We start from the raw sequence: 24,689 nt of genomic DNA on the forward strand, positions 1-24,689 counted from the left end.
AACACATCCTATACATCACCAGTAGACCTTAAGTCAACACATCATATATGTCACCAGTAGACCTTTGGGCAACACATCTTATATATCCCCAGTAAACCTTAGGGCAGCACATCATATATATTACCAGTAGACCTTAGGGCAACACATCTTATATACCACCAGTAGACCTTAGGGCAACTCATCATATATATTACCAGTAGACCTTAGGGCAACACATCTTATATATCACCAATTGTTTTAGGGCAACACATCTTATATATCACCAGTAGACCTGTGGGCAACGAATCATATGTATTACCAGTATACCATAGGGCCACACATCATATATATTACCAGTAGACCTTAAGGCAACACATCTTACATATCACCAGTAGACCTTAGGGCAACACATCTTATGTATCACCAGTAGACCTTAGGGCAACACATCTTATGTGTCACCAGTAGACCTTAGGGCAACGCATCTTATATATCACCAGTAGACCTGTGGTCAACACATCATTTATATTACCAGTAGAACTTAGGCAACACATCATATATATCTACAGTAGGCCTGTGGACAACACATGTTATATGTCCCAAGTAGACCTGTGGTCAACACATCATATATATTACCAGTAGACCTTAGGCAACACATCATATATATCTACAGTAGGCCTGTGGTCAACACATGTTATATGTCCCCAGTAGACCTGTGGGCAACACATCATATATATATCCAGTAGACCTTAGGGCAACACATTATACAATCAGTAGACCTGTCGTCAACACGTCTTATATGGCCCTAGTAGACCTAAGGGCAACGCATCTTATATATCACCAGTAGACCTTAGGGCAACACATCTTATATATCACCAGTAGACCTGTGGTCAACACATCATTTATATTACCAGTAGAACTTAGGACAACACATCATACAATCAGTAGACCTGTGGGCAACACATCATATGTATTATCAGTACACCATTGGGTTACACATCATATATAGTGTATATACCAAACTCTCTGGAGTTCACTTGACTACAGTCGAATGTAATCAAACTGTGTATCCCTAAAGAGGCTATTTAACTAATCAGTTTGTAATCTAGGTATATCATATAGATAAGTTGGGTTTGGTTGTCCCACTGTGCACTGAGCTGTAGTATTAAATCATACATACTAAAGGGTTAAGATTTCTTCCTTGCAGTCTGTATTGACTGATGTCAGTTATGATTCAACACCTCAAATGATATGTCACCTAGATAGATAAAAATTACAAAAATGACAAATCATGTTTGTATTCTATAGTGTCAGTACATACTGTATGTTTTCTAGATTTGTGGGTTTCATTGAGTAGTCAATGCCAAAATTGTTTACATTTCAAACCTCAAGCTAAACTTATGTGCTCTAAATGTAATTTCTGTTTATCAAATACACAACAAAACTCTCAAATCTGAAAACATACCATGTCTTTTTTCTAACTAGATAACTAACCCTTAGCCTTTAGCACTGCTAGAACTTGGCTGACATACTGCTGACATATGTCATCAACTGGTTCCAATTGCATCATGCATGACATGTAGGAGATTTGGAGAAAAATCACTGAGCCAATTGTATGCAGAATTTTATGAAGTTTGGTTTAGAAGTTAAGCGAATCAGATATGTTCCTTTTTTTTACATATTTACAGTTCAGACCTTTGTTATACAAAAACCTAATGCTGCCATTTTTTGTCAATCAAAATGTTGTTTTAATTAAAATGTCTCTTTTGTTCAATTACTTTCTTGTTGCTTTGATTATTTTATCATTGCCGTAATAATTTCTCTGAGTATATACCAAAACATGTGTATGTTGCTGCATATTAATATCGTCAATGTTTTGTTTCATCATCATTTCACTTGTTTGATAAACACTAAGCAATTAAGTTAACCAGTATCTATCTGGACATCCTCCCACCTTTCCCTTTCTCTGTGGTATTCAGTCTGTATCTGCTTAATGAAGCGCTTACTACTACTAGGGTTGACGGGCGGAGGGGTAGCCTAGTGGTTTAAGCGTTCGCTTGTCATAGCTAAAAACTAAACTCACTCACTACTAGTGCTGACCCTCATTTAACTCATAGACAGTGGCAGTCACTCCCATTCAATTTTCAGCCATGTTACGAGATTACAGTTTTCTGAATACTCAAGGCTCCATCTTTATAGAACTATTTCTATTCTACGTTAAAGCAAACTTAATTTAATGACTATAGATTGTTATATTGTATATTGCATTGATTAGAAACTAACATATACTACTCACACTTTGCTAAGGATTACAAAAATTCCCAACTATACTTACACATAGATTTATAATTTGAAATTGTATACATTTAAAACTGGATAAATAATAATATAGTAACCCTTCTTTAGGCAAACAGCTACTTTAGTCTAACCTTATGCACTTGATACATGAGTAACCATAAAAATGGTTTTAATGGCACCAATCAACCATTTTGCAAATCATGGAACGAGTCATTTACAAACAAACAACACCTGTCAATACCAGGTATGGGATCCACAAGATGAAATGACATACTGAAACCTAGGATCCATGCTTACAATAAGCTTAGATATTTAAACCAAATTTGATCCCAAATTATAGTTTTCTGTTGAATCAATGATTTAATTCATAGCAAAGCGTGAATAGTATATTTAGGCCACAAGTCCTCATAATGATAACAAATTAGCTAAATCTTAAAATGGCAAATGTTTACTTGTCCTAATAAAACCTTAAGTTGGGGAGTTGGGTAAAGATTATAGGACTAGAAGCTGAGTGATGATACTCACTGTACCTTGATGTTTTAGCATAATTTTGAAAACTTTGTTATATTTCAGAAACGGAGACCATTCAGTCATTGCTACAGATTTCCAAGCACGAATGCTCTTATGTTCAGCTGAGAACAAAAATGATGAACAAGCAGAAAATACAGCAGCAAAGGACAAGGAAGAGATGGCACACATTTTAAGAATGAAATTAACTTAATACATATTCAGATCATTTCTAAGGGATGTTACATTTGGGAATTCACTTTCCCAGTATAGTACAGATACTAGTACTTTGCTGGTGGGGGTGGAGTGAATCCCTTGTGTGATTTGAACCCACCCTCTCAGAGTGAAACACCTTATCACAGAACAACATTGTTAGCAATTTAACCTGACAAATGTTAGTCAAAGTCTCGATCAGAGAAGTGTAAATGCCACTATTACACTTTTTTGTGAAGTTATGCAAATAAGAATGTCAAAACTATTTGATTTAATAAATAGTAATTATTAAACTTACAATTTTTTCTTGTTCCTATCATTGGTTCGCACTGGGGTGGAATGTGGCTCCATTTCAAATGGTGAAGTCTCCGAAGCTGATTTGGAAAAAATAGGGGCGTGGGGTGGTAGCACTTGCGGATCTAGTGCGGTGATGGGCTGTGTTTAGATGGTATTCAAACCAGACATCAGGCAAATATCAGTGTAAGAGCCCACGTTTATTCAGGAGTCGTCCAGTATGCCTCAGTGTATGATAAGAAAACGGGAATAGTCCCGACTGGCTCAAAATGGGCTTTGTTTAGGTGGTATTTAGACCAGACATTTGGCAAATATCCGTGTCGGTGCCCCAGTTTATTCAGGAGTCGTCTGGTATGCCTCAATGTACGACAAGAGAACGAGAATAGTCCCGACTGGCTAACAATGGGCTCTGTTTAGATGGTATTCAGACCAAACATCAGGCAAATATCAGTGTCGGAGCCCTAGTTTATTCAGGAGTCGTCTGGTATGCCTAAGTGTATGATAAGAATACTGGAATAGTCCTGAATGGCTCAAAATGGGCTGCGTTTAAATGGTATTCAGACCAGACATTATGCAAATATCAGCGTCGGAGCCCTAGTTTATTCAGGAGTCGTCTGGTATGCCTCAGTGTATGATAGGAGAACGAGAATAGTCCCGACTGGCTCAAAATGGGCTGTGTTCAAATGATATTTAGAACTGAAATTAGGCAAATATCAGTGTCGGAGCCCCAATTTATTCAGGAGTCGTCTGGTATGCCTCATTGTACGACAAGAAAACGAGGATAGTCCTGACTGGCTCAAAATGGGCTCTGTTTAGATGGTATTCAGACCAGACAACATGCAAATATCCGTGTCGGAGCCCCAGTTTATTCAGGAGTCGTCTGGTATGCCTCAGTGTATGATAAGAATACGGGAATAGTCCTGACTGGCTCAAAATAGGCTGTGTTTAAATGGTATTCAGACCAGACAATTGGCAAATACCAGTGTCGGAGCCCCCAGTTTATTCAGGAGTCGTCTGGTATGCCTCAGTGTATGATAAGAATACTGGAATAGTCCCGACTGGCTCAAAATAGGCTGTGTTTAAATGGTATTCAGACCAGACATTTGGCAAATATCAGTGTCGGAGCCCCCAGTTTATTCAGGAGTCGTCTGGTATGCCTCAGTGTATGATAAGAATACGGGAATAATCCCGACACGCTCAAAATGGGCTGTGGTTAGATGGTATTCAGACTTCATCAACCTTCGCTCATCTCTTCATTGTGATCAGTCATTAGAATTAGTTTCAACAAATCCATATTTGAAGACGAAAGTTAATGATGTTACTTTATCTAGTTAAAAAGACGTTTTTCATATCTGGACTTTGCAATCCAGTTTTTAATTTTACTCAAAAGGTAAAAAAAGAATGTTTATATCAACTGCAGTTATATCCTGTGTCTCCCCGATGTTCTAACTTCGGTCCGCATTAGTCGCAACAATCACTATCATTTTACATCTACTCACGCCTCGAATTGAAGTGTATTTGGCAGGAAATGGATACGTATATTGCATACATATTTGTTTTCGCTAAAAGTAATATTTCTTGCAGTTGGACTATTACATGTCAACGAAGTGTTTTCGCGGTGGAATAAGCGAGATCGCGCGAAACCTTATCGGTGACAGGTCAAATTGTTCCTTGCATAAATCCTATCCAGCAAAACACCATAGTGCGTGCTCTCGCATAACCTCAGTTATGATTATAGATACTTTACATTTATAGAGCAAAGCCTGCAATTAAAACGAAACAATATATTTCTTATAGAAACACAACATAATTTCTGATACTAGATTTTTTTCGATCACTCCATTAGAATTCATCGCGTGGTAATATTGGATAAATTTTAACTAAATCACCGGTAGATCTCGGGGGAAAGTGTACACAGCTGATTGCCATTTCCGACGGTGTATACGAGGCAAATGCACACGCTAATCCTAATCCCTACACATAATACAATGCTTAGCAAAACCAAATTAGAACTAAAAAGATAAATAAAATTGTCTAATAATTTTTAATTGAAAATTTGATGTCTTTACTGACAAAATCGTCTTCGTTCACGGGAAGCGATACAATGCCGTTTTCTTACCACCCCCACCCCACCCCTCTATTTCCTATAGAAGTTTTCAGTGTTTGAGTATGGGAATATTTGATATTTAGTTGTTGGTTAATCTTAACATATCCTTAAAACTTAATCCTTAGCAAACCTCGAATGGTAAACAACGGACACTAATATGAAGCAAGGGCACATCGGCGCTTGAGTGGGAAACAATAATTGCAAGTTATGCCAAATGATAAATGTCTGTTACAGCATAATATTCTTAGAAATATTACAAGTAATCATAATCTCAGTATTAATTCTAACTAGCCTGATTTGTTTGACTGCATCATATTTGAGAAAATTAAGCACAAAACTATGAATTGATTGTATGTGCGATGTTAAAGATCTGAAACAAGAAAGTCAGTTTCATGCACACAGATATGAAATATAATTTCCTCGGCGCGCAAGACATAAACAACCAAAGGGCGACATATATGAAATAAGCAGCCATGGAAATGTATATAGTATATTGTATTAAACAGCAACCATTGGGCGACATATATATATATGTATATTACATAAGCGACCATTGGGCGACATATATATACGACCTTTGGGCGACAGTCGCCTAAAGGTCGCATATATATATGTACGCCGTACACTTTACCTTTGGGCCACACGGTATCGGCGACATCAAAAATATATTCTCTATTTGTATATATCTACAAGGTTTTATCCCCTTTTAATGTTTAATTATAAAAAATTAAAAATTAAAATATAAAAAATCAATGTCCGTTTGTAATATATGGCAATGTCGCCCAAAGGTCGCAGCTTATAGTACTGTCGCCCAAAGGTCGGATTTGCCCTTATATATATATATATATATATATGTCAAATGCCAGGAAACACAGTTTCTATTGTTAAGTAGGCCATATCTTCAAGCAAATGTGGAGATACATGTAGACTCTATACTTCTGTTATATCAATCATTAGGACATGCTCTAAAAGTGAAAACAATTGAATATTGTGGACTACATACCTTCATGTTCCTTGGCATATCCACTCTCAGTCTGTTGATCATGAACGTCAGACAACGATGATGCACTCCCGGGAGTTGAATCTGTAAATAATGTAGTCAGATAACATGAGTCTTACCTGACAGGGAAACAAACAAAACTCCAACTCTCTACACGCCGCCATTTCTATTATCCCGGGTAACCACCAGTGGTCAATTAACGGATCACCAATGGCGAGTTAACCACGCCCCCAAAAGTAAGGGATATAACTCTCAAAGGGTCCGTCAACATAGCTGTCAAAACCAGCTGTCAAAATTGCAATCGTGATATCGTTCCGAGACATTCCCGATGGTACTGGTCCGAAATATTTGCCTTATGGACCTACTTTGTGGCAAAAACAACGTGAAGTGGCTTTTTGTTCGGCTTCATACCTTCATTTCGTTACTTTCCATTCATGTTGTGAAATATCGTGTCGATTTGCGGGAGGATATATAGAAGTCAACGGAATACAGAAGCTCCCCATGTAATCAACTTTTCCCTTGACAGAATTAAAAAATGAGTAGTACTTGTAATAACTTCGGGTGCCTTTCCAATATATGGCATTAATCTGTTGGGGTTTTATAAGCGAGAGAGAGAGAAAAAAAAGTTTATTCAGTAGTATTTAGGCCATAAGGCCTATGATACAGTTGACAAATACAATATAAATTACACGTGATCATAAACATTTTGAGTTTCTTTTTGATCTTAATTTTGAATATCTCATTGAGAGAGATAGCTGTTAGATGCTGTACATTACTATTTTGTGACACGAAAATTGCCTGAATGGTTAGTGGGCCTCTGTAGACTGATTGTAGCTTCTGTAGATATAGAGTTCTGGCTTGATTATACTTGTCACAAACGAAATACATGGTTCTCATCTTCTTTAAGGTTATGATTACAAAGTTCAAAGATGGGGTTGATTGCCGTCGTATCTTTATTGGTTCTTAGCTTGTTTATCTTGAAGTTTGTTAGTGAAGCTCTACATGTGAAGTAGACTCTTATCAGTTGTTTGTTCCTGATGTTCGTGATATATGATTCTCTTTCCAGTGAAAACTTGAACGAAGCGTAGTGGGTAAGGAAACTTGAACTGTTTATCTCATGATGCCAGTTTTGGTGTGATATATCTTTGAGGCGCTGTTTTAAACATGATAACACATTGTTTACATATCCGACATCCTGTGCGATCCATGCATGTGAGAATCCTATCTTGAACAATGTTTCTCTAATATCAGAAGTCCAGTTTCTTTTTCCTACATCATCGAGTGATTAAAGCATTCGGTAACACTGGTGTGCGTGGCGATCGGTTGTCATTTGTAGAACTTTTATCAAGTACTTGATGGCCTTTATTTGTGTTGATATATAAATCAAATGTCTTCCAGTGTCGCCAAGAATTGCCTTGTTTGAAGCAAATTTTGCAACTTTGAGATGGTGTTTAAAGTAGTTTGACTGAACTTTTTCAACTGAAGCTGAATACTTGCATCCCCATACTTCTGCTCCATAGAGGAGTATTGGTAAAACTTTAGTGTCAATTGTACATGCAGTTGAAAACGTTATTTCTTTATTTTTCTGTAGGAATCTATTTGCGAGGCATGCCTTACTAGCTTGCTGTGCGAGAGTGTCACATGCTTTTGTCCATACTAGTTGTGATGAGAAGATAAGTCCAAGGTATTTGTAAAGGTGACGGTTTTGATAGGCAGTCCTTTATAAGTCCATTTTTCATTCTGTGCTAGTTTTCCACCATTTCTAAAAACTATAATCTTGGATTTATTAAACTTCAGTTGTAATCCTGATTCTGAGCAGTAGGATTCCAGTGTGTTAAGCTGTCTCTGTAAGCCGAGGATGGTAAACGAAAATAACACAACGTCATCTGCAAAAAGTAGGAGCGTCAAGTCTTCAATATCTTGGGTGACGAATATTCCATTTGTACATCATCTATACATGGCTGTTTCAAGTTCATATATATATAATATAAATAACACTGGACTGAGAATGCAGCCTTGTCGAACCCCTGCAGATGTTGAGAATATTTCAGTTGGGTTTCCTTGCACCTTCACACACGCCTTGATCGATGAATACATGTTCTTCAGAAGAGTAATGACTTTTCCATGACATCCTTTTTGAAGCAGAAGAGTTAACATTCGTTTCCTGTCCACAAGATCGAAGGCCTTTCAGAAGTCTATTAAACAACAATACTATCTACCCTTTTGTTTACAAAGATATTTTGAGCATAGTGATTGAAGCGTGAATAGGTGATCTGCTGTAGAATATCCGGGACAGAATCCAGCTTGACTCTCTGATATAAGTTCGTTTGTTTCAACCCATCGTCTTAACCTGTTTTTTAACCTGTTTTTGTTTTCTTCAATAGATCGTCAATAGCCTGCGTAACAAAATCACTATGTTTTAATGCTGACTGGTTGTTAGAAATTGACATAGGAGGTGGACAATTGACGAATGGAATCTTGTAACCATGTTGTGTAAGATCAATGACAAATTGAGAAGCTTTGATATCTTTCCAAAATTTAACATTGCTTTTGAGACGTCCCCTTACAACAATTTCAGACGTGCCTTGTTCATATTCATAATAGTCATCAGTGAGCTTTATAGGACATACATCATCAACAAAACCGTCATTTGAGAAATACTCAACTGACAAGTCTTGACAGGAACTACTTGTTTCCCTGGGTGTTGGAAGTTGACGCTCCGGCTGACAAACTCGAATTAAAGGGACACTCTCTCCTGAAGTGGCCGAAGTCTCCGCATGTGAAACATGATCCAGGCTCCCCGCTTTTCCCGCGAAAAAGATGACTAGTGCTAGGCTGGTGAAGCACAGGAGTAGTTTGGTGAAGGACACTTTGCATGGGCTGAGACATCGTTGTCGGTCTCTGGGTTGACCTACTCGGGTATGGAGCACCTCTTCCACGCTTCTGGCGTAATTTACGCAACGCTTTGTTATCTGCCATCGTGATTTTCCGGTCATCATCGGAAACGTTTGCCACGTAATTCCTCACTGTCTGCCACCCACCTTCAGACGAATCAGCTATTTTGATGAGTTTGTTTCTTTTAAGGATTCTTTCCAACTCTGACGTTACTAACGTTTCACTTTCCTCAAAACGTTTACCCCGAATGGCGGCCAACACTTCTTTTAAAGCATCCGCAGTTTCTTCGTTAAAACTGAACTGAATTTTGTTACCTTCACGACGCCAGGTGTAATCTTTTTCTGCTTTCAGACTCTTAATGTCTTTAGATGTCTGAACGAATTCTTCCCTCAAAGCCCCAAATCGTTCGTCGAGGGCGGATTCAAACGTGGCTTTATTTCTCTCTAGTTGTGACAAAATTGCGTCTAATTTTTCGTCAGAATTCATGTTAAATGCTGAAAGGCCGGGAGTGCACTAATCGAGAATGCCAATTTCAAATATCTACACCCTTATATACTCCCATAACACGCCACCTACCGGGCAGATAACCCATGTGAACGCTTCATACCGCTAGGAGAAGATAATTTCCCTCTAATTCATACTTCAAACGATAGAAATAATATTTCCGGTGGCAGGGGAAATGTGCAGCCACTTGTCGTTGAGACATTCCGCCACGGACCATCCCAATGGCCGCATGACGTTGTGCAGACGTGAGCCTTGGCATGCTATGCGTTTCAATAGCCGTTTAATTTTTTGAACGATCGCAAGGGCAGGGGTTGAGCTTTCCAAAGTGACAGTGTTGTGTGGCATTCATTTGCTCTGTTTCTCTTTCCCGGAATGCACCTGCAACAACGTATTGCGCGTCTCAAGGATGAACCCACTGACGTCACGGAACGTGGCACGTGCATGCATATTGGATACATGTCACTAATCTCTGAGTTTAAATCCTTATGTGTCTAAAAAAATTATTTTAAATTTTTGTATGCACAGTTTCTTTATGTGCTTAGTATAGATAGGGTGTCAAAAATTGCGCCCGTTCGTTTATTGAAATATGGTAGACATACATTATTGTCATCCACTGATGAACTAGATGCTCATTCAGTCTTTCAGCTTTTTCACAGTCAGAATAACAAGATGGACTTTCATGATCATCATTAGATTTAAGACGGGGTATGCATGTATTTGTGCTGGACTGCTTTACCAGATACCGTAGTAGCTTCAATATGATCTTTTGCTTTCAGCATATGTATCTAGGAGAAAGCTGTCTACATTAGCAAACACGTTTTCCTTTGCATAATATTTCATGTTATTGACTTTTTGACGTTGCTTTTTGAAGTTTGTAATATCAGATAACAGCGTTGTTCTTTTTGCCTTTCTGCTCAACCTGTCCCTTTTCCTGCATTCTCGTCTTAGACCTGAATCGAACCAATGCTTGTCATTTGGCCTAATAGTGACTTTCTTTGTAGGGATACATGTTTTGAGAAATATGTTCAATTTCTGGTAAAATATTTCACATGCTTGATTTACATTCTAACAATTTACAAACAATTTAGTCCAATCTGATTCACTGATAAGTGCATTTAAGGATGTATAATCACCTTGGCTGTAACATAATATGTCTCTGGTATATGCCATTTGTGTATTAACTGCCTTTGTGATCACTTATCGATCCGTCGAATTAAATAACTCCACAATCATCAATTCTGTCTACATCTTCGCTGATTATAATTGGATCAAGCAAAGTACTAGAATATTGTGTTACCCTAGTAGGTTCTGTTACAATATTTTTCAAACACTTATTTAACATGAATCTTTAAGGTGATTACCTCTACAAGACAGAAGGTCAGCATTCAGATCACCTATTATAGTAATTCGACTAGTAACATCTAGAGCATTTTCCATACTTACGTCTAATCGTTCCCAGAATTCTGGAGAATTATACTCGGGTCTGTACGCTAAACAAATGATTATTGGTTTTACAGATAGGTAATTTTTTATCCAGATAGTTTCATCATGAACGTTTTCTAAGTTTTGCATTCTCGTAAATGCTAATGTATTTCTTATGTAAATCATAATACCTCCCCCAAATGAGTTTCTGTCTTTACGAAAAGGGTCATGGTAAACTGTCCACTTCATTGAAAAATCATCGGTGTGTTCGTCTAAATGTGTTTCTGTGAAACCAACGATGTTGTAATCGGAAACGTACTCGCTAAGATATTCCAGTTTATTTCTTATGCTTCTGGTCTTAAGGTGAAATGGGGATTGGATTGGACTCGATGCCGCCAGCAAGCTGGAGTAACAATAGCGAGATTTCCTGAGGTTCCTCGCCATCTTAAACAGCTTGCTCCTATACTGTGTTAGGTCTTCATTAATGAAAACGTTCTCCATCATTGAGCGAAGTTTCCTCCTGTGGGTATACATCCCGTCCTTGTCCTGGTGACTCACAACTTTCACAATAATCTGACGACTCCCGCCTTGAACTCTCCTTCCAACTCGGTGACATCTGTCGATATCAGAGATCGTGTTGATCTTCTTAGGGACACCCAACGTCACCTTCCGATTTTTGCACACCACTTATCCTGAGCGAATTCTTTCTACTGTATTGTTCCAATTCGTCGGTTTTCCTGTGCAATTCCTCCGTCGTTTTTTCCAGTTTCTCTCGTAGCGTAGATATCTCCTCTTTCATGGGCTGTATCACAGTGTCGAGTGTACTTGTGATGATATACTTTGCAATTTGTTTGAATGCTTTTTGAAATTTAACTTGTAGCTTTAGTAGTATCAACGCTTCCGACAGCTTCGTCGTCAATACTTCGACTGACACTTCGTTTATAAAGTTGAATATAGTTGACGGGTACGAGATGTTTGGGCTAGCTGTTCCTGACGCCGTTTCATCGGCTTTGGCTGAGATTTCGGTGTACTTATGAAAGTGAAGACGTCAGGCATTGTGGGCTGTAGGAGAGGTTTAGACGACTTAGTCGGTAGTGAGTCTGTTGGTGATCCTGACGGTTTGCGTTTCTCACTTGAACGCCTCACTGCTGAGGCCTTCCCATTTCGCTTTAAATTCCTTTCTCTGGCAGACATATCAGATTTCTGCTGTAATAAACGTTGACGTGATGTTTGTTTCAATAGTAAGTGCCTGTGCTGGGCCTCACTGAGGATAATTTACGAAGATATATCCACACAAGCGAGAGCGATTTTAAATAAGTCTTGCCACATCCGCCATCTTGGATCTTGGATCAAGTCTTGGACATCAAGTAATTATTAATCCTTATCTTGAATTAAATAAGGCATAAAATTGGTCAAGAAGCAGCACACAAACCAAATTTGATTTACTGAGGAAAACAAACTTAAATGCAATTTTTTTACCAACAATTTTGAATTTGTTTACCTTTCCAATGGCATTTTTGACCACCACTCTGTGTGTTGCAATTTTCACTGTTTCTGCCACATCAGACAAACACATCTGACCTTCACCTGGTGCACAAGGGGGGATGATGAGACGTAATCCAGTGGCCCTGATTTCCTTTTCAATATCAGAGCCCCTGTCTGCCATCACACCATCCCCCCACTCTAAGTTTCCCACATTTAATATTTTCTCTGAGGATGGAGAGATAACCACTTTTTACAGTTAATTCTTTGTCTGATATCGCCCCAGAAAACAGCATTGATATGAATGTAATTGAACCTCTTGGGTCCACACCATTGAGACCTTTCAGGGTAGTACTTGGTTTGTAATCTGAATATGCTTGACTTGGACTTGTCAGTGAAGAGGGTCTCTGATTTCTATTTCTGTTCCATCAATGATACTGAAAGTTTTTGGAAATTCCTGGCGAAATTGTGAAGGCATAACATCACGGTGAGGCCAAATTGACGCATATCCAAACCTGTAATATATGTATTTTATCCAATTTGAAAACGCAGTACTGCAATCTTTGGGTGATATCAGAAACAGCTTTGAGAGATGTTTAAAATCAAAATTCTGTCTAAGTTTCATCAGAACAAGTAAATGCTCCACTTCAAGACCCATACACTTCAAACTGCTAACTGTTCTGGTAAATTGAAAAGGTTCATCATCAGCATGGCCAGGGACAACAAATTTAAATATTTAGAGAATACACATCATGCCTAAGATTTTTTGCACTAATTTTGGTGTCGATCTGCTGGGCACGCATGACCTTCTCCTTTTCCAGGATCAGTTTGGCCATATCTTCTTTGAGTTGCTTGTTCTCTGCAGCTAGAGCCAGCATATCCAGTGACAAGGGACCTGTAAAAACAATTACAACTGTTTCAAACAATAATACATTCTACAGAGAAGTAATCATCTGGCTAGTTTAGGGCACCAAACTCATTATTAGGCCTGAAACAGACTAACTTATTATCAATCTGACCTATTGTAATGTTTGATAAATGCTTTGCACACAAAAGAATAAGTTAAGAATGAACACTTAGCATCCACAACATACGTGTTTCAATTTGAGATTTAAGAAAATGAAACATCCTTATTACCTCCCTTGTATAAAACTAAGTATAAATAAACAGGCTTCTTCTCTTTACAGGCACCCCTAATTAGACCAATAGTGGCTCCAAAGATGGAGGACAGGTGCGGAGATGTCACATTTCCAAAAGATGACAACTTACCCGAACTGGATGCAATTCCAGCTTTAAAACATCAGTGGACAGATTTAGAACTTTCAGTTGACGAGTCCCATAATTTAGAAAAAACTACAAGATCTCAAAGCAAGTAGTACAAAGCGAGGAAAGGGAGTATTACTGCTTCAAACTTTGGTCTGCTTTTGACTCGCAAGAAACAAATCAATGACACATTTATCAGAAACACCTTTGACAAAAAGAAATTTCCCTCCGATCCAACAACTTATTGGAATTCTTATGAGAAAAAAGCTAAACAAATGGACATGAAAAAAAATCAAAATCATCTTCATGACACTGGCTTTGTTGTAAACCCATCTATTCCACTTATAGGAGCACCCCTGATGCTATAGTGTGTGACACTTCTGTTTCTGGTATTGTGGAAATTAAGTGTCCTTATGCTGTAAGGGACTTGACCATGAATGAAGCCTCTTGTACGACTAACTTCTTTTTGAAAAAAGAAGGCAAATATTACAACTTAACGAGAGGTGATAGGCATTGGTATCAGGTACAGGGCCAACTACTTGTAACTGGGGCACCATTTTGTGACTTTGTAACCTACACCAGACAAGACTTTAACATTGAACGGATACATCCAGATAGGAATACCTTTAGGACTCTGCTTGAAACTCTGTCACAAACATATGTCAATCACTTCAAATCATAGTTTGCAAGGAAACAAACTTAAAAAAAAATTACCCATGGTGTCACGTTGTTGGACAAGAATATCAGATTCATGCTGCATGGTTGTAGGCTCTGGATGTTCAATATCCATCTGATTTCGTGAATCAGAAATACCAGTACTGTGATTACATCTGAAAAAGAAGAGAAAGAGAAACTTATCTTATATCTGGCCATCAAATGTATTACAACCTTTATTAAATGGTTTCCCTCTTTGTCGATTACCTACCACTTCTTGATTACCTGTCGGTACTAGTTATGTCTGGATTAAATTTTCTATGTGTTTATTGCTATTACAATTCGGCGATAAATAACTTCTGGCTTCACTTGTTAAGTTCCCACAGTTGAGATCTTATGACTGTTGTTGTTTCACACGTAATATTGCCATCTGCTTCCTGGTTTTATTCGTCTCCCAGCTGATGAAGGAGTAAGAATATATTCTGAAACACTGTGCCCGTCGGGGAAATGACCAGTATGAATGGACTAGTTGTATGTGTATATTGGACCATCTGATTCATACATTATCTATATATTTGAGAAGTCACCTTTTCTGTATGAAATATTAGTAATCTCTGGATGGGGGACTAATGGCTGTGTCTGGCCATGTCATGTATTTCAAAATCTATAAACATGCAAATTAATTTTGTATTTATACATATTAAAAAGAACCACTGTTGTGGCTGATCTCAGTGGTTACAGCAAATGTCCATGTTGATGTATTAATATTTATAATGGATTGTAATCCATACTTTGAATCCCTCAGAGTTATTGTGCATCATCACTCAATATTATGGGACCTGGCTGAAACACAGTTTTGTCTGGAGCAACTAGATTTTTATGTCAGTATGCACCTGCATCATGCTTATATGAATATTACTTGAGTATGACTGTGATCTTGTGATGCATGTGATACTTTTGTCTTTTCTTAATTACAATTTGTAACATTACCATTACTATCTTTCTGTGATTCTCTCAGAATAAACAAGGATTTGTTTGATTTTTATGTTTCAATGGTTTTGTCGTGATTTGTGAGCAGTAAGTATAAAGGCAACAATGTTTTACCTGTGTGTTTCAAGAAGAACTTTCCTTTTTTAAGTCGCCCAATAATGGCAAGCGAGGTTTGGGTCGTGATCTTACTGTCTTTGGATTTTCATTTTGTTCATGAGGAGTCCGGAAATGTCTTGGAGGGTTTTCCATCAACAAAGTGCTGTAAATAAACTCGCATTTATTAGTCTATACAAACAACACTGATGTATCTGAAATCGTATGATCGAACACAGACATCGTCTGTCTGTCCTTAACATACCAATAACTGAATCAGTGAAAATCTGTGTACACTGGTTATGTAAAAAACTTAAAAGCACTGTAAGATCTACCAAGTCAAAGATATCTAAATTTACATTAACGTCAACATCAGTTAAGATGTTATTCAATTTTAGTTTCCATACCTTTGTGCATACGAAGAAATATTTTCTTCGGCTGTGGTCACGAAGTATGTCCATGTTCAGTTGATATTTGGGGCGACCACACAAACGTATCCATCGTTGACATTTGTCAAAATTTCTGGCAGGCTTGGGGAATGGAATAAAGGTGATACCACCTGCAAGTCGTTCCGGGTACCGCGTGTCCGAGTTGCAGGTACCCTAGCTACACCTTTTCACCATGATCAAAAAGTTGACTGTAAACGTCGATTTATTTTTGAAAAGTCCACCAGACCACTGATGTCGGACAAAATGGTGGTCGGCTGTCAGCTGACTTCAGCGCGATACGGATTGAGTAATTTGACGTTCCTCATTGGTCAGGTCATTGGTTTGATTGACAAGTGGCGATACGTTAATTAGCTTCCACGGCTGACATACTGGTTTTCGGAATTCTCAAATGTGATCTGATTCTACTTACAAGAACCTTTCCCATTCCAAACTCGTATATGTGTGCAAATGTGTATGTACAATTATCGCTTTTAGCAATATTCCAGCAATATCACGGCGGGGGACTCCGGAAATGGGCTTCACACCATGTGGGGAATGTCAATGCGAGAATATATAATGCACCCAGATTCTCTCAAGTTACAGAATTGGGTATTTTGTCTCACAGAATCACAAGAGGATTTGGGACAACTGATTGCTAGTTATGAATGCACAATGCCATTTAGAAAGTGGTAAAATGTAAAACATGTTATATTTGGGATTACGATTTCTCAGTAAAGTATAGGTTCTAGTATTTTTGTTGGGTTGAGTCCCATTCGGGATTCGAATTGTCACACTCAGAGTCAGGCACCTAATCGCTAGCACACAAAGTCAGCCGCCTAACAATGGAAGTCGGACAACTGATAGTCTAGCCCACGGACTTTGTGTACCCCTCTGATAAGTGATTGCTAGTTCCGGCATAGTTTACGAGAACATACAGTGATCGTTACATTTGTGTATAAAACTATGCCTAGCAGAACTAAAAATACAATTAAAGTGGCAAACCATCATTTTACCTTTGATTGACCAACTTTATTATCGCTTGTTTGTTACCTGTGCATAATAATGACGTTTAGCAATAGAGTCACATATGTAGGTTTGGCTGTGGCTTTTTATTGTATATATTGTGTTGTGATTACAGCTTCTCATTCTTCGATTCTCTGGTAGGTGTCGCTTCGTGCAAGGGAGCCTAGTGCCGAACATAGCTCAAACCAGTCGAAATGATTGTCCAAGATGAGCAAATTTTGATTCCGCAAAGAAAGAGCCAACCAATGTTTTAATACTTGAAAACATGGATGACTTTTCACCTTTTAAATATATACACATGGAAAAGGAGGGTAATCTTAACACCCCATATGTGTCAATATGTCCCCATTAACCATTGCTATCCTCAAGTAATTCCATACGTGTCAATAACTGAACACAGTACAGGATGTAACCTCCACCAACTGCAATAGCATCCCTAACCCTCGTCATCGCTGACTCTATGAGACTTTCAATTTGACTTTGGGGTATAAGCTCCATTCAGCTTGTATACTGGAGGATTTACGTGGCATATTCTTCAACCATCAATGTCCCAAACATACTCAATAGGATTGAGAACTGAACTCCTGGCTGTAGACTCTCTACCGCCTCTTGACGTACACCTCCACTGGTACGTGCACGATGTGGCTTGCATTGTGGTCCGTTGATATGGGCCTTGTCATCGAAATGTGGTACAACAACCATGTTTAGGATGTCAGTGATGTATTGTTGTCCATTCACATTTTGTCTGATCGTCAAACGGTCATGTTTACAGTCACGTGAGACTCACTCCAACACAATTGGCCCCTGCCAAACGGTACATGCTCCAAGATATTCGGTTGTATAAAAATTCTAGCTACTTTGTGCTTTTTGGATGACGACGGACGCCTGATAAGTCGTCTTGCAATAGCCCTCAATGACATAGCAGCATTCCGCATACCAATAACGTACCATCTTTGAGCAGTTGTCAGTTGAGGAGGCTCAATATTCGATTATCAGCAACGAAATCATTTGATTTTCCGGGTTATCGAGCTATTACACTTCACTGGAACTTGATCTTTGGATATTTCCAAAAGACCAAAAGACGTTACAATACATGTATGGTACTTGTTTGACCCTGCCTGGCGCTCTGCATTAATGGGTACAACAAGGACTGGTCGGCTCGGAGTCAGTATAATATGTCTGAGTGGGGTATTCATGCTTCACTGCGGCATAGTATCTCAGTGGGCTAGCACTATAAATCCAGCTTAAGTGCTAGTACAAGCAGCCACACATACATATAAACACGCATGCACGTCGTCATATGAGCGAAAATTCTCAAGCACGACGTAAAACCCCATTTCACCTCACCTTACATTGCATGTGATCCTTGCCTTTGGTCTTAGCACGTGCATATCGAAACCTAATGTGTGCTACGCCCGAAGGGTCAAAATAAATCCTTAACACAAAAAAAATTTTATATGAATATATGTGGTTAAGTGTACGTTAAAACCATTGGTGTTGCAATACAGTCTTCCTTGTTTGTAGTTTTCTAACAAGCTTATGGCATTTTACGTAGACGTGATAAAGAAGAGTTTTATAAACAGTCACTTTGTACGCCTACTCACGGTATCCACTAGTTTCAGTCAAGGAAGGCGAATTTGATCTCATCCACAGCAACATTCGGGTTTCTGGAAACAAAATTCAAACACTGTATTCCAACATTTTGCCTAAAAACCAATGTCCTTTCCAGTATCAATGCATCGAGAATTGACAGACTTTATGGATAACAACTTCTATATTACTACATTATCTGTATCGAAACGTCGCCGATTCTAAATGAATTCAATGCATCGAGGGTCACGGGTGCTACTGCCACAAATTATTATGTATCGTTGTATCCCATGGGCACATAAAACAATGACTGCCAGCTTTCCATCCACACTTACCTGTCACCATATACCCCCCTTTCATATAACTGCAGCTTTCCACACACAATGACCTGTCACCATATACCACACTGTGATATCACTGAAGCTTTCCAAACACACTGACCGGTCACCATATACCACGCTCTGATATTACTGGAGCTTTCCGCCCACATTGACCTGTCACCGTTCACCACACTGTGATATTTTGCTGGAGATTTCCACCCTCACTGACCTGTCACCATGTACAACACTGTGATATTATTAGAGCTTTTCATCCACACTGACCTGTCACCATATACCACACTGTGATATTACTGGAGCTTTCCACTCTTTGACCTGACACCATATACCACACTGTGATATTACTAGAGATTTCCACCCACACTGACCTGTCACCATATACCAAGCTGTGATATAACTGGAGTTTTCCACCCACACTGACCTGTCACCATATACCACACTGTGATATTATTAGAGCTTTCGACACTCATTGACCTGTCACCATATACCACGCTCTGATACTACTGAGAAAGCTCGAGTAATATTTACAGCGTGGAATATGGTGACAGGTCAGTGTGGATGAAAGCTCTAATAATATCACAGTGTGGAATATGGTGACAGGTCTGTGAGCTTGGAAAGCTCCAGTTATATTAGAGCGTTGTATGTGGTGACAGGTCAGCGGGTGTGGAAAGCTCCAGTAATATCACAGCGTGGTATATGGTGACAGGTCAGTGTGGGTGGAAAGCTCCAGTTATATTACAGCTTGGTATATGGTGACAGGTCAATGTGGGTGGAAAGCTCTAATAATATCACTGTGGGGTATATGGTGACAGGTCAGTGTGGGTGGAAAAGTCCAGTAATATCACAGCTTGTTAAATGGTGACAGGTCAGTGTGGGTGGAAATCTCTAGTAATATCACAGTGTGGTATATGGTGACAGGTCAGTGTGGTTGGAGAACTCCAGTAATATCACAGTGTGGTATATGGTGACAGGTCAAGTGGGCGGAAAGCTCGAGTAACATCAGAGCGTGGTATATGGTGACACTTCAGTGTGTGTGGAAAATTCCAGTAATATCACAGTGTAGAATATGGTGACAGGTGAATGTGTGTGGAAAGCTCCAATAATATCACAGCGTGGTATATGGTGACAGGTCAGTGTGGGTGGAAAACTCCAGTAATATCAAAGCTTGGTATATGGTGACAGGTCAGTGTGGGTGGACATCTCTAGTAATATCACAGTGTGGGTATATGGTGACAGGTCAGTGTGGTTGGAGAACTCCAGTAATATCACAGAGTGGTATATGATGACAGGTCAGTGTTGGTGAAAATCTCCAGTAATATCACAGCGTGGTATATGGTGACAGGTCAGTGTGTGTGGAAAATTCCAGTAATATCACGGTATAGAATATGGTGACAGGTGAATGTGTGTGGAAAGCTCCAATAATATCACAGCGTGGTATATGGTGACAGGTCAGTGTGGGTGGAAAACTCCAGTAATATCACAGTGTGGTATATGGTGACAGGTCAGTGTGGTTGGAGAACTCCAGTAATATCACAGCGTGGTATATGGTGACAGATCATTTTGGATGGAAAGCTCTAATAATATCAGAGTGTGGTACATGGAGACCGTTCAGTGTGCGTGGAAATCTCCTGTAATATCACAGTGTGGTATGTGGTGACAGGTCAAGTGGGCGGAAAGCTCCAGTAACATCAGAGCGTGGTATATGGTGACAGGTCAGTGTGTGTGGAAAGCTCTAGTAATATGACAGCATATGGTATATGGTTACATGTCAATCAGTGTGTGTGGAAAGCTCCAGTAATATAACAGCATGGTGTATGGTTACAGGTCAGTGTGAGTGGAAGGCTCCAGCAAAATATCACAGCGTGGTATATGGTGGCTGGTCAGTGTTGGTGAAAATCTCCAGTAATGTCACAACGTGGTATATGATGACAGGTCAGTGTTGGTGAAAATCTCCAGTAATATCACAGTGTGGTATATGGTTACAGCTCAGTGTTTACTGAAAAGCTCCAGTAGTATCAGAGCGTGGTATATGGTGACAGGTCAATGAGTGTCGAAAGCTCTAATAATATCACAGTGTGGTATATGGTGACAGGTCAGTGTGGGTGGAAAACTCCAGTAATATCACAGCTTGGTATATGGTGACAGGTCAGTGTGGGTGGAAATCTCTAGTAATATCACAGTGTGGTATATGGTGTCAGGTCAAAGAGTGGAAAGCTCCAGTAATATCACAGTGTGGTATATGGTGACAGGTCAGTGTGGATGAAAAGCTCTAATAATATCACAGTGTTGTACATGGTGACAGGTCAGTGAGGGTGGAAATCTCCAGCAAAATATCACAGTGTGGTGAACGGTGACAGGTCAATGTGGGCGGAAAGCTCCAGTAATATCAGAGCGTGGTATATGGTGACCGGTCAGTGTGTTTGGAAAGCTTCAGTGATATCACAGTGTGGTATATGGTGACAGGTCAGAGTCGGTGCAAAGCTCCAGTATCATCAGAGCCTGGTATATGGTAACAGTTGAATGCGCGTGGAAAGCTCCAGTAATATCACAGCGTGGTATATGGTGAAAGGTCAGAGTGGTTGGAAAGCTCAAGTAATATCGCAGTGTATGGTGTACACTGACCTGTCATCATATACCACGTTGTGACATTACTGGAGATTTTCACCAACACTGACCAGCCACCATATACCACGCTGTGATATTTTGCTGGAGCCTTCCACTCACACTGACCTGTAACCATACACCATGCTGTTATATTACTGGAGCTTTCCACACACACTGATTGACATGTAACCATATACCATATGCTGTCATATTACTAGAGCTTTTCACCCACACTGACCTGTCACCATATACCACGCTCTGATGTTACTGGAGCTTTCCGCCCACTTGACCTGTCACCACATACCACACTGTGATATTACAGGAGATTTCCACGCACACTGAACGGTCTCCATGTACCACACTCTGATATTATTAGAGCTTTCCATCCAAAATGATCTGTCACCATATACCACGCTGTGATATTACTGGAGTTCTCCAACCACACTGACCTGTCACCATATACCACACTGTGATATTACTGGAGTTTTCCACCCACACTGACCTGTCACCATATACCACGCTGTGATATTATTGGAGCTTTCCACACACATTCACCTGTCACCATATTCTATACCGTGATATTACTGGAATTTTCCACACACTGACCTGTCACCATATACCACGCTGTGATATTACTGGAGATTTTCACCAACACTGACCTGTCATCATATACCACTCTGTGATATTACTGGAGTTCTCCAACCACACTGACCTGTCACCATATACCCACACTGTGATATTACTAGAGATTTCCACCCACACCTGACCTGTCACCATGCCATACCGCTTTGATATTACCGGAGTTTTCCACCCACACTGACCTGTCACCATATACCACGCCAGATATTATTGAGCTTTCCACACACATTCACCTGTCACCATATTCTACACTGTGATATTACTGGAATTTTCCACACACACTGAAGTGTCACCATATACCACGCTCTGATGTTACTCGAGCTTTCCGCCCACTTGACCTGTCACCATATACCACACTGTGATATTACTGGAGTTCTCCAACCACACTGACCTGTCACCATATACCACACTGTGATATTACTAGAGATTTCCACCCACACTGACCTGTCACCATTTAACAAGCTGTGATATTACTGGACTTTTCCACCCACACTGACCTGTCACCATATACCACGCTGTGATATTATTAGAGCTTTCCACAAACATTCACCTGTCACCATATTCTACACTGTGATATTACTGGAATTCTCAACCCACACTGACCTGTCACCATATACCACGCTGTGATATTATTGGAGCTTTCCACACACATTCACCTGTCACCATATTCTACACTGTGATATTACTGGAATTTTCAACCCACACTGACCTGTCACCATATACCACACTGTGATATTACTAGAGATTTCCACCCACACTGACCTGTCACCATTTACCAAGCTGTGATATTACTGGAGTTTTCCACCCACACTGACCTGTCACCATATACCACACTGTGATATTATTGGAGCTTTCCACACACATTCACCTGTCACCATATTCTACACTGTGATATTACTGGAGCTTTCCACTATCACTGACCTGTAACCATATACCACGCTCTGACGTTACTGGGGCTTTCCACCCACTTCACCAGTCACCATACACCACACTGTGATATTACAGCAGATTTCCACTAACACAGAACGGTCTCCATGTACCACACAGTGACATTATTAGAGCTTTCCATAAAAAAAGACCTGTCACCATATACCACGCTGTCATATTACTGGAGCTTTTCACCCACACTGACCTGTCACCATATACCACAGTGTGACATTATTGGAGCTTTCCACACACATTCACCTGTCACCATACACTACACTGTGATATTACTGGAGTTTTCCACACACACTGACCTGTCACCATTTTCCAAACTGTGATATTACTGGAGCTTTCCACCTACATTGAACCTTTAATATATAACACACTGTGATATTACTGGAGCTTACCGCCCTCATTGACCTGTCATCATGTACCACCTTGTGATATTACTGGAGCTTTCAACGCACATTCACCTGTTACCATATACCAGGCTCTGATGATACTGGAGCTTTGCACCGACTCTGACCTCTCACCATATACCACGCTCTGATATTACTGGATCTTTCCACACACATTCACCTGTCACCATAAACCACATTGTGATATTACTGGATCTTTCCAGGAAAAAAAACACCTGTCACCATATACCACGCTGTGATATTACTGGAGCTTACCACCCACATTGACCTGTCACCATATACCACGCTGTGATATTACTAGAGTTTTCCACACACATTCACCTGTCACCATATTCCACACTGTGATATTACTGGAGCTTTACACCCACACTGACCTGTCACCATGTCCCACACTGTGATATTACTGGAGCTTTACACCCACACTGAATGTCACCATGTCCCACACTGTGATATTACTGGAGCTCTCCACACACATTCACCTGTCACAATATTCCACTCTGTGATATTACTGGAGCTTTCCACCAACACTGACCTGTCACCATGTCTCACACTGTGATATTACTGGAGCTTTCCACAAACATTCACCTGTCACCATATTCCACACTGAGATATTACTAGAGCTTTACACCCACACTAAACTGTAACCATATACAATGCTGTGATATTACTAGAGCTTTCCACCCACACTGACCTGTCACCATATACCACGCTGTGATATTATTGGAGCTTTTCACACACATTCACCTGTCACCATATTCTACACTGTGATATTACTGGAATTTTCAACCCACACTGACCTGTCACCATATACCACGCTCTGACGTTACTGGGGCTTTCCGCCCACTTCACCAGTCACCATATACCACACTGTGATATTACAGCAGATTTCCACCCACACAGAACGGTCTCCATGTACCACACAGTGACATTATTAGAGCTTTCCATAAAAAAAGACCTGTCACCATATACCACGCTGTCATATTACTGGAGCTTTTCAACCACACTGACCTGTCACCATATACCACA

At 39.7% G+C, this 24,689-nt stretch overlaps 1 protein-coding gene and 1 long non-coding RNA gene across 3 annotated transcripts in view; both read right to left on the minus strand.

Annotated features, from left to right (window-relative positions):
- LOC124292259 (putative ankyrin repeat protein RF_0381) overlaps positions 1-18,818 on the minus strand; it is a 30,355-nt gene extending 11,537 nt beyond the window's left edge. Inside the window, exons 1-2 of the mRNA XM_046729326.1 lie at positions 18,754-18,818; positions 6,399-6,479 (exon numbers count right to left, since the gene is read on the minus strand). Coding sequence (XP_046585282.1) covers positions 6,399-6,479; positions 18,754-18,808 — 136 coding nt within the window. The 5' untranslated portion in view covers positions 18,809-18,818. The remainder of the gene's footprint in view (positions 1-6,398; positions 6,480-18,753) is intronic.
- Positions 13,493-16,858, minus strand: LOC124292181. 2 transcript variants are annotated; one of them, XR_006902388.1, is made up of 4 exons: positions 16,106-16,858; positions 15,720-15,864; positions 14,676-14,791; positions 13,493-13,593 (listed from the first exon to the last, which is right to left on the minus strand). It is a non-coding gene; the product is annotated as an uncharacterized LOC124292181 (long non-coding RNA). The 2 variants fall into 2 exon arrangements; XR_006902387.1 differs by having other exon boundaries at positions 15,720-16,858.
- Positions 18,819-24,689: the final 5,871 nt, after the last annotated feature.

This window comes from Haliotis rubra, unplaced genomic scaffold, assembly GCF_003918875.1.
Source record: "Haliotis rubra isolate DU_JTF1 unplaced genomic scaffold, ASM391887v1 Scf1135, whole genome shotgun sequence".
Taxonomy (NCBI): Eukaryota; Metazoa; Mollusca; class Gastropoda; order Lepetellida; family Haliotidae; genus Haliotis; species Haliotis rubra.